This window comes from Ctenopharyngodon idella, chromosome 21 (assembly GCF_019924925.1).
Source record: "Ctenopharyngodon idella isolate HZGC_01 chromosome 21, HZGC01, whole genome shotgun sequence".
In the NCBI taxonomy this organism is placed as follows: Eukaryota; Metazoa; Chordata; class Actinopteri; order Cypriniformes; family Xenocyprididae; genus Ctenopharyngodon; species Ctenopharyngodon idella.
Window position 1 is genome coordinate 1992659 of NC_067240.1, and position 11738 is coordinate 2004396.

Consider the following 11738-nt stretch of genomic DNA (forward strand, 5'->3'; position numbering starts at 1 on the left):
TATTCCATGAACGGGTGTGTGAGCGTCTTCACTGACTGAAGGTGTGAATTGTGGTTGTTGTTGCTCATTTAGCAGATGATCATCACACTTACAATCACTCTCAATTATTCAGGTGCGAATGTTTGCTCAAATAGTCGTTTAGAAACAATTTCATAATTTCAGATTAAAACTCATTTTACTAATCTAGCTGCTTTTTGTGTCGCTTTTACATATTTATCATAGATTATATAGGCTATTTATCGGCTGATTCCGAATTTGGGAGCTTTGTGCTAAAAAACACTTTTTAAAATCAAAATGTCTTTGCTATATGGTATGTCTGAAATAATGTATTCTTCGATTGCACATATTGTGTTACCCCTACCCCTTCACATATAAAAAGCTCAACCTTCTTCTCAAATCGTCATGTAAACAACCAGTCAGTACGAGCTTAAGTTTTACGTGCATAATGTACAATGGTTCATTTCAGATCAGACATTCTGTAGTTTTTTTGTTGTTCTTGTCCTGCTGTCTCTGCCGTTTCTTTTCCGACTGTGAAACGGCTCGGCCCAGTGTTGCCACCTTGTGGAAAAAACTAATTCGTGTAAAAAATAAATAAATAATCAAAGCTCAAACCCTAGCGTTCGTGTAAAAATTCAAATTGTCTTTGATATACCTTCTGTTCTGGACTAATATAATTGTTGCATATGATTTAAAAAAAAAGCAAAAATAGCTCCCAGACAAATGGAGAAAACTTTTTTGGTTTCTGAGATATTTTGTCAAAATAAAGACAAAGGAATAGTTCGCCAGACATAAGATTTAACACTGCAGTTTGGTCCGAGGTAGAGTAATGCATGTACAAATCATCTGATCCTGTTGAAAAAAAACAGCATATGCTGGTCAAGTATGTTTTAAAGCATGGAAGCTGGTTTGAGCTGGTTTATGCTGGTCCTTAGCTGGTTATGAGCTGGTCAAGTGCAACTAGCTCCAGCTTCTGACCAGTTTAGGACCAGCATAAACCAGCTCAAACCAGCTTCCATGCTTCAAAACATACCTAACCAGCATATAGCTTTTTCAACAGGGGATTTAGATTTCTCCCAATAAAAATAAAAGTTAATGTCCTCACAATCTGATTCACAAGGCAATTTGAATCAGTTGACTCGTTTCTTGAACAACAACAGATTCAACCAGCTCATAATGTGGTTGAAATGAGCACAAATTGGTGACTTAAAACATATTAACATTCTCATTACTCAGTTAGCCTATTAATTTTATGGCAACTGAGGGTTAACGCGGGTATGACGCAATTGACAGGCGACTCCTCACACATCCCGGAGACTTGGTTAAAATAGCAATTTTCTCACGATTTACAAATAGTTGGAAACATTTGGGATATTGTAAGTACTCAAGTGAACAAAATATATAACACTGGCCTAGTGGTTTTTGGATATTTTACTGCAAAAATATTACATATTGCAGCTTTAAATGACAAACATCAAATGAGTGTTGAGTTCACCTAACTCTTAACTCTTCAATTCAGTTCAGAGAGAAGCTGAAAGAATATTGATGAGGGTTGATTGCTGTAATCAGACATTGATTAAACGTGTGAATACATGAAAATTAGAGACAAAGTGTTAGAATAAAATCTCAATCTTAGGTAGAATATTTGTAGTCTCAGTCATCAGTTCAGAAACAGGCGCCTCAAATTTTGCCTCACTTCCGGCTGTTGCTGTATCCCTTCTAGACACAAACAAGAAATGATGACCTTGTCCTGCTTCGGTCGCCCGAGCGCCCTCTACTGGCGAAAACCAATCCCCATTAAACTTTCTAATCTTCATAGATTAGATACTAGACAACCAACCTGTTTTCTTGTTTGTGATTATACAAACACTATTTATCTCCCCAAATATGTTTGATTTGGGATAAAGATTCAAACTTCAAATATCTGCTAAGGAGTTTGCAATTGTATTTCCATTCTGGACTCTTCAACTGTTGCGTGTTACTGATGTTGTAGATTTAAAATATAAATCTTGACTTTGTTAAAAATGTGAGAGTTAAGAGTTATAAAGATTTACCTTAAAAACTCACTCCAGTTCAGTCTGAGCAGCTTAATGTAAGTTGTCTGATTTAGATTTGTCCCCCCAAAAATAAATAAAATAAGTAAAAAAATCACAGTCTGATAAACACAGAGAATTGAATCAGTTAACCTGTTTCATGAATCACGATGGATTCAACAAGTACAAAAAATCTGCTTAAAATATGTTTTTTGGACTAAATTGTCAAAGTATAACATATAACCATATAATTTAAGAGCCTAAACAAACTTGATAGAAGCTGTAAAACAATGTCACTGCTGAATTACAGACACTACACACTTTTTCAGACACAACACACTTCATCTTCTCTCAGTGATGTGTTTGTCAGAGTCCATATTGGGAGAGGAATTGCCTATTTCAATATATACAGTGGCAAGAAAAAGTATGTGAACCACTTGCAGAATCTGTGAAAATGTGAATAATTTTAACAAAATAAGGGAGATCATACAAAATGCATGTTATTTTTACTGTCCTGAGTAAAATATTTTACATGAAAGATGTTTACATATAATCCACAAGACAAAAAAAAAGCTGAATTTATTCAAATAACCCCATTCATAAGTTTGTGAACCATTGATTCCTAATACTGTGTGTGGTTACCTGGATGATCCACGACTGTTTTTTTGTTTTGTGATGGTTGTTCATGAGTCTCTTGTTTGTCCTGAGCAGTTAAACTGAGCTCTGTTCTTCAGAAAAAATCCTCCAGGTCCTGCAGATTCTTCAGTTTTCAAGGATTTTTTTTGCATATTTGAACCCTTTCCAGCAGTGACTGAATGATTTTGAGATTCATCTTTTCACACTGAGGACAACTGAGGGACTCAAACACAACTATTAAAAAAGGTTCAAACATTCACTGATGCTTCAGAAGGAAACACGATGCATTAAGAGTCGGGGGGTGAAAACATTTGGAATTTGAAGATCAAGGTAAATTGTACTTAATTTGTCTTCTGGGAAACATGCAAGTATCTTCTGTTGCTTCCGAAGGGCAGTACTAAATGAAAAAAAATTATATTCAAGCGAAATAAGAAAAATTTGGACCTCTTCATCCTGTTCAAATGTTTTCACCCCCGACTCTTAATGCATCGTGTTTCCTTCTGGAGCATCAGTGAATGTTTGAACCTTTTTTATTAGTTGTGTTTGAGTCCCTCAGTTGTCCTCCATGTGAAAAGATGAATCTCAAAATCATACAGTCACTGCTGGAAAGGGTTCAAATATGCAAAAGATGCTGGAAATCTGAAGAATCTGCAGGACCTGGAGGATTTTTCTGAAGAACAGAGCTCAGTTTAACTGCTCAGAATAAACAAGAGGCTCATGAACAACCATCACACAACAAACAAACAGTCGTAGATCATCCAGGTAACCACACACAGTATTAGGAATCAATGGTTCACAAACTTTTGAACTGGAGTCATTTTAATAAATTCAGCTATATTTTTTTTGTCTTGTGGATTATATGTAAACATCTTTTATGTAAAATATCTTACTCAGGACAGTACTAAATAAAAAACAACATGCATTTTGTATGATCTCTCTTATTTTGTTAAAATTTTGCACATTTTCACAGATTCTGCAAGTGGTTCACAAACTTTTTCTTGCAGCTGTATATAGAAAAACATTTGGTGCTGTGCAGAGAGAGAGTTTCAATGCAGAAAAGTCTTCAATGTCTTAATGAATCACATCTAAACAGCTTGACTAAAAACAAACTGTTTGTGATATGAATTATGATTTAATAAACCATCTTTTATGACAAATTTATTTTTTAGAAATTCTCAATTTCATGTTTTACAAAACAGAATGTGTCAATAGTGTGAACACAAATATTTTACTATATTTACTCAGACACTAAAACTAAATTCCACACTGAGAATATCAAACCCTGAGAATATCAAACTATTTAATTGTAAGTTATGGATCTGAACATGAAAGTTTGCTCACTTGAATCATTGCCCGGAGGTGTCTTTCATATGAGTCTGTAGACTAGATCAAATGAAACTCAAAGCACATATAAGGTCTCACTCTAGTATGTAAATGCTGATGCTTTTTACAGATTGTAGTTATGAAAAACTCTTTCCACAAAAAGAACAAAAGTGTGGCTTCACAGCAGAATGAACTGTAAGGAGTGATCTCAAATTTGATGCCAAAACAAATGTTTTATCACACTGATCACAGCTGAAAGACTTCACTCCAGAGTGACGGCGCAGATGATCTTTGAGAGAGCTTTTGGATGTGAAACTCTTTCCACACTGAACACATATAAATGGTCTGTCTCCAGAGTGAAATTTTAGGTGCCTATTCAAGCCTCCTTTCTGAATGAAACCCTTTCCACACTGAGTGCAGGTGAACGGTTTTTCTCCAGTGTGAATTTTCATGTGATCTTTAAAGTTTCCTTTGCGAACAAAACTCTTTCCACAGTGAGCGCATATGAATGGTTTTTCTCCAGTGTGAGTTCTCAAATGCATTTTAAAGTTCCCTTTGTGAATGAAACCTTTTCCACACTCGAGGCATGTGAACGGCTTCTCCCTGGTGTGAATCCTCATGTGCACATCAAAGTTTCCTTTGTGAACAAAACTCTTTCCACACTGAACACATTTGAACATTTTTTCTTTAGTATGAAGTCTCATGTGCACATTTAGGTTTCCTTTCTGATTGAAACTCTGTCCACACTGAGAGCATGTGAACGGTTTTTCTCCAGAGTGAATTCTCATATGATCATTTAAGCTTCCTTTCTTAATAAAACTCTTTCCACACTGAGAGCATGTGAACAGTTTTTCTCCGGTGTGTATTCTCATGTGTCTGTTAAGTTCTGGTTTATGCACATAACTCTTCCCACACTCAGAGCAGGAGAAAGATCCTTTGACTCCAGATTTTCCAGCTTGTTTTTGTGTGAAATTCTCTCAGTCTTTGAAATGACCTGCTTTATCTTCAGGTTTTTGAATGTGATGCTGTTGGTCTTCATTCAGTTCCATTGGGTCTAAAATCAACAAATTCAATTGAGTCCATGTACGGTTTTTGATAATTTCATTTCCTACTCGTGACAGGAACAACAAGAAATGAAAAGAGAGCTTATTTATTCGTTATATCATTTAACAAATGGAAAATAAGTTTTGAGGCTTGATTGCTCATTTTTTGTTTGTGGTTTACAAATTGGTTTATGTCTCCGGTATTTCATTCGCACATGTGGGCGTTGCTGAAACGCCCCCTTTATCTGATTGGTCAAACTGCTTTGTCTTCAGTAGGGCCTTAAAGGCAGGAACACACCAAGCTGACGGTCGGCCGTCGGGCAGTTTTTGTTCGTCGGCCGACTAAGTTTTCTCAGTGTGTTCTGCACCGTCGGCTGAAGTTGGTCCTTGTCTGCTTTTTTTCGGCCGATTCGAAATGTTGAATTGGCGTCGGTCCGTCAGGCCATCTGATCATTCTGATTGGCCGTTCAGCTACTGCCACCTGCTGGTACGGAAATGCATTTCATCTTGCGCAGGCGCAGAATGACGTGCCTACTTGGCCGTCGGGTGTCGAGCGTCGGTTTGGTGTGTCAGGGCAACTTGGGACACAGACACTGCCGACGTGAGCCAACCCCGCAGTCTGCTTTCGTCGCCACTAGTTCGTTGGCGTCGGCTTGGTGTGTTCCGGCCTTAAAGCAACACCATGGAACATTTGCTCACGGTTCCCCCATGTGGTTGATAAGCGCAATTGTCTGTTACCAGTGTCGTAAATACTGTCGCTGTATAAGCTTCCCCGTGGGCAGTGCAATTCACGTGAATTTGTTGACTAAGCTGACGGAACTGGCGAATGCAGAAACCGCATTTGCAAACCATGTCCGATGTTTTCGGGGGCGTTTCCCGAAAGCATCGTTAGCCAACTATGGTCGTAAGTCCCATTGAACTTGCGACCATAGTTCGAAATGGGAAGCTTCACCTCTAATGTACGACACTTGAGAGATTGCAAGCCATACAGTATGCTGACAGAGTTTGGTGTATTATATATTATTTTTTATGACCAATCAGATGAAGGCAGTGTTTCAGCACCACCCACATGTGCGAATGAAATATCAAAGCCATAAACCGATTTGTAAGCCACAAACAAAAAAGGAGAAATAGAGCCATAATCTCATTTTCCATTAAACTAAACGAATAAATGAGCCGTCTTTTCATTTCTCATTATTCCCTTCCAAATAGGAAATTAAATGATCAAAACATACACGGACCCAATTCCCATAATTTAATAAAAGAAGGACAAATTGTAAACAAAATGAACAAGAGTCTAGCTTAATGCTTACTTTTAGATGTATTTTATGTCAGTTTTCAGTTTAAAGGAACAGTTCACCCAAAAAATTAAAATCGGCTGAAAATGTACTCACCCTCAAGGCCATCCAAGATGTATGTTTGTTTCTTTATCAGAAACGATTTGAAGAAATTTAGCATTACATCTCTTGCTCACCAGTGGATCCTCATCAGTGAAGGAGTGCCGTCAGAATGAGAGTCCAAACAGCTAATAAAAACATCACAATAATCCACATGACGCCAGTCCATCAATTAACATCTTGTGAAGTGAAAAGCTGCATGTTGAAACAAATCCATCAAGAAGACATTTTTAACTTCAAACTGATGCTTCCAGCTAAAATATGAGTTCTGTATCTTTAATGTTTGTTTTTTAATATCTTTAATGTTTCTTTCTTCAGTGAATTGTTTTACTTAAATGAAAGGTTAGAATTTTGTGATTTTTTTTTTTTTAATGAAAGGTTAAAAGGATAAACAATGCAGATTTATTTTCACAGCCACCTTTGCTCATATTTACCAAGGGTGCCAATATTAGTGGAGGGTACTGTATATATCAGAATAGTCTCTCATCCGTCACTGTCACATGTACAGCACGTGTCATTTTATTCTAAATAACTGGATAGAAACAGCCAGAAACTCTGTCAAAAGTGCCTTCTTTGAAGCTATTAGTGGTACACTCTTTGTTAGCGGTGGCTTGAATGGTTTATATGCAGATTTAAATAAATAAACAACAAACATATATTTAGCTAAAATATGCATGTATGCAACATCACCTCGTGATTGCATTCACTTTCAATAATTCAATGCAACTTTGACAACGATCCCTAACTGAATCAACACACTCTAGCTATGTTTGTTATCCTTTCTAATAGGGGATGTCCTTAAACACTAATAAAAAAATACCTTCTGTTCTCTTATTTTTTAAAATGTCTGTTTAAAAGGTCTAATTTGTTCATTACATAAAATGAAAACACAAGTCATGATCTTTATAAATTGTAATGTGAAAAAAGTCAGTATAACGAGTTTACGTTTCATGATGTACAACTTCAGTCGGTTCATTTCGTTTCATTTCTGAGTGATTCACTAAATGAACTGACTCGTTTAGTCGTTTGGATTTAGATTTCTCCTATTAAATGATTAAATTAATGTACTTACAGTCTTAAAAAAAAGCAGATTTAGATCAGAATGAATGGCTGTGTTCCACTTCTCATGTTTATGTTCCCTCGCTCACTTCTCTTCTTCTCCTAGACTCGGATGTGTGTCATTGCTTCGGTTGCACGAGCGCCCTCTACTGGCGGAAACCAACATCCATTAGTCGATCATGGAATATTAGGAAGAAACAATCTATTATTTACACCCCGGAATAATATCCCGGAGTGATCAAACAAATCACAAATAAATCATCAAATTTGGCTGAGAAATTATCGCAGATATATTTCAAATTCCTTACTATGTTAAATGAGAAAAACAAAAGTAGCTTTAGAAAGAAATATCTTATTTTACTGAACATAGATTTTATAACAATGACCTTATTTTTTTTCAGAAGCTGCATCTGCATTGGTATTTAGATACTGTAATGTCATTGAGGGACGAGGCTGCCATCTATTGGTACATAAGAGCACCGCAGCTGACAGGTGTAATATAGAAATCTCAATTTCCCGAAGGAGTGGCTTCCAGATGCTCCAACACCAGTGGGAGGTGAAGCGGTGGCAGATCCAGGTGGCGGGACGGGGGCCAGGACCATGGAGCATAAACAGACGCAGGAGCACAAGCAAAGCCAAGAACCAGAGACCAGCAGCGTCTGTATTATTTGTGTCCTCTTCAAAATTTTGAAGAGGACAAAGTGACACACACCCACCTCCTCTCACTCTCTCGTCTTATTCGCTCCGGTTAAATATTGCTTGTATTGCTCATAATTTTACTAATTCCCGCAGATTTAGAGCTCACACCAAAAGCGCGCACACCACTGATCTATACAAGTGGTGCGAACATTAGCTGTCTCTCAGTCTCAATCAGCTCAAGTACCAAAGTGAGTGGCTTACTGCGCTTAAATGGTCAAATACACACAAAATTATGTCAGCATGCCCGTCTTGGCAAGTATTTGGGTAAATACAGTCAGTTTTGGAACCGAAAAAAGATAACACAAGTTGTGTAACACTATATTGGATCTGTGCATGAACTCTTAAAGTGACAGCAGCCTAATATTCCTGCTGCCGTCTGTCATGTTAATCAAAGAACTAAAGACAAAGAAAATCATTCTCTGCTCTTGACTGAAAAACTTTTGTAATGACTTTTTTTGGATTTGATTATTTTCTTATGTATTTCTTACCTGAATATATTGTATACCCACCTGAAAAACTTAAAGCAGGGTCATATCTCTCTTTATTCGAATGCAAGGGTGCCTGGAGAGCCTGATAACCCTGATAAAAACTCACCTGCCTGTAGCTTCCTAGTAACCCTTCAGACCTTGATTAGCTTGTTTGGGTGTGTTTGATTAGGGTTGAAGCAAAACTGCAGGACTGTGGCTCTCCAGGACTGACGTTCACCACCCCTGTCCTATTGCATTTATTTGTGCTATTGCAGTGTGTTTATTTATTCTTATTTTATCAGTCTTTTTACTTGTTTTTTCATGAAAATAAAATTTTGCATTGCAGAAATGTATTTTTGTTTGTATATGCTGTCAATTATAGTTCTTTGAAAGAAATTTTTTTCGGGAAACGGAAGTTTGGGGTCCCCTGCTGAAGCTGCTGCCACCGCGACCCGATCTCGGATAAGCGGTTGAAGATGGATGGATGGATGAAAGAAAATCGGAATCGGCCAAAAAAACAAACAAACAAAAAAACAACAAAAACTGTAATCGGTGCATCTCTACTTATTTCATCATTAGGTACTAGATAGTAGAGCTGCACAATTCTGGATAAATTCAGAATCATGACAAAATTATTTAGTAGAGGTTCTGACAAAATGTTAATTGTTTCATTCTATTTAAAATGTTTAATGAATATGAAGTATTTTTTAAAAATCAGTTCAAATGATTCAATGGCAAATGAATTTTTACACTGTGCAGTGATTTAAATGCAAAAAAAGTCTTTAATATCTTGATTTATCACGTCTAAACAACTAAAACAAGTTGTTTGAAATATGCATTATGATTTAATAGACTATTGTTGCCACTTTTACACAAATGCCTCATATGCACAATTAATGAAAATATTTTAATACCATAAAGAATCAAAACACATCCCTTCAATAATCATTTTATGGCAACGCTAGTTTTCTAAACTATTATTTTGACCTTCCCTAAAGGTTCCCCTTTACAAACAATCAAACTTCACTACTAATTTTAGCAAATTATCCAGCTTTTGATTAATCTGAATGTCAAATTATTTACTTGTAAGTGTATTATTTGTGAGTGATGAACTTTGCTCATTAGACAACTTCGGGCAATTTTTGTTATGAGTCTGTAGATGAGATAATTGGGTGAAAATCTCTCCACACTGAGAGCATGTGAACAGTTTTTCTCCAATGTGAATTCTCATGTGCGCATTAAATTGTCCCTCCTGAATGAAAGTCTTTTCACACTGAGTGCATGTGAACACTCTTCCTTCAGTGTGAGATCTCATGTGATCATTAAAGTGTCCCTTGTAACTGAAAGTCTTTCCACACTGAGTGCATGTATAAGGCCTCTCTCCAGTGTGAGAACGAATGTGTTTTATAAGGTTTGATTTGTGCCCCCAACTCTTTCCACAGTAATTGCATGTATAAGGCTTCTCTCCAGTGTGAAATCTCAGGTGCGCATTTAATAACTCTTTGCGACTGAAACTCTTTTCACACTGAGTGCATGTATAAGGCTTCTCTCCAGTGTGAGATCTCATGTGCACAATTAGGTGTCCTTTGATACTGAACCTCTTTTCACACTGAGTGCATGTATGATGTCTTTCTCCAGTGTGAGATCTCATGTGTATCTTAAGCTGTGATTCATATGTGTAACTCTTTCCACACTCAGAGCAGGTGAACGGTTTTTCTCCGTGAATTTTCATGTGTCTGTTAAGGGTTGATTTATCTCTGTAACTCTTTCCACACTCAGAGCAGGTCAAAGATCCTTCGACTCCAGATTTTTCAGCTTGTGTTAAATTATCTTCAGTCTGTGAAACGACTGTGTTTCCATCTTCATTTCTGTAATGATGAGGTTTTTGAAACAGATGTTTGTCTTCATTTTTATGTGTCGGTTCTCCATCTTCATTAGCGAAATGGTGTTTGTCTTCAATCACTTCAATCAGGTCTAAAATCAACATATTAAATTCAGTTTTAAAAAAGAAACAAAGAAATAGTTCATTCTTAATTTAGCACAAATCTAGTTTACTACTGAGTCTACTAATATCTAGTTTTAGATGTATTGTTATATGTCAGTTTTCATCTTAATGTTCCTCGTCAGTCATTAAAGAGAACGAAGGAAAACGGCAACCTATTTGTTCCTCTGTATCTTCATCTTTTATTCTGCAGGGTTCTTCCTTAAACTCCATCTTTACAATAGTATGTCAGTAGTTTCTCCTGCAGTAATTCCTCCTGCTTGCTGCTTCTTCTCCTGTGGGAAGATGGGAATATTCCCCAGAATTTAAACTCTCATGAACGGCTGTGTGAGCGGCTTCACTGACTGAAGGTGTGAATTGTGGTCACTGTTGCTTATTTAGCAGATGATCATCACACTTATAATAACTCTTTATTATCCAAGTCTAAGTGTTTTGCTCAAATAAGTGCTTTTGAAGAAATACTGTAGTATCGTGCTGTAGTACACATTCTGTAAGTTGCGGTTCTGGCGACTCCATCTCAATATACTGTACATGCGACAAACATTACATGCTACGCAGTGTTAGAGCTACGCTCACGTCACACTGCAGACATTTGCAATCACGAAAGGTCATTAATTGCGTTTGAAAGCCTCGCCAGTTAAACATTTCAATTGTGTGCCGTGCTGTTCATGCTCTTTTCTGAGTGCGCACACTCGAATTGCGCTCACACTAAAAGCCTGTCAAACAGCGCTTAAAGGGTTAGTTCACCCAAAAATGAAAATTCTGTCATTTATTACTCACGCTCGTGCCATTTTACACCCGTAAGACCTTCATTGATCTTCGGAACACAAATTAAGATATTTTTTTGTTCAAATCCGATGGCTCCGTGAGGCCTACATAGGGAGCAATGACATTTCCTGATCATGATCTTTATACATTTCACACTGATTCATAACGCTCCGAAGCTTCATGAAGCAGTGTTTTGAAATCGGCCATCACTAAATAGTTCGTTATTTTGTTTTTTTTTGGTGCACCAAAAATATTCTCGTCTCTTTATAATATTAATATTGAACCACTGTACTCACATGAACTGATTTAAATAT

General features: G+C 36.9%; 3 protein-coding genes across 4 annotated transcripts in view; all 3 read right to left on the minus strand.

Annotated features, from left to right (window-relative positions):
- Positions 1–11738, minus strand: part of LOC127503431 (oocyte zinc finger protein XlCOF26-like) — a 138734-nt gene that overhangs the window by 119416 nt on the left and 7580 nt on the right. The gene's annotated exons all lie outside the window — the stretch shown is intronic.
- Positions 1–11738, minus strand: part of LOC127503448 (gastrula zinc finger protein XlCGF7.1-like) — a 71036-nt gene that overhangs the window by 42513 nt on the left and 16785 nt on the right. The gene's annotated exons all lie outside the window — the stretch shown is intronic.
- LOC127503435 (gastrula zinc finger protein XlCGF8.2DB-like) overlaps positions 1–11738 on the minus strand; it is a 55022-nt gene that overhangs the window by 25292 nt on the left and 17992 nt on the right. The window contains exon 2 of one of the 2 annotated variants that reach the window (XM_051877241.1): positions 9417–10628. The exons of the other annotated variant lie outside the window; for it this stretch is intronic. Within the exon in view, the coding sequence (XP_051733201.1) occupies positions 9730–10628 (899 nt within the window). The 3' untranslated portion in view covers positions 9417–9729. Of the gene's footprint in view, positions 1–9416; positions 10629–11738 lie in introns of those variants that run through there. 2 annotated transcript variants of the gene reach the window in all.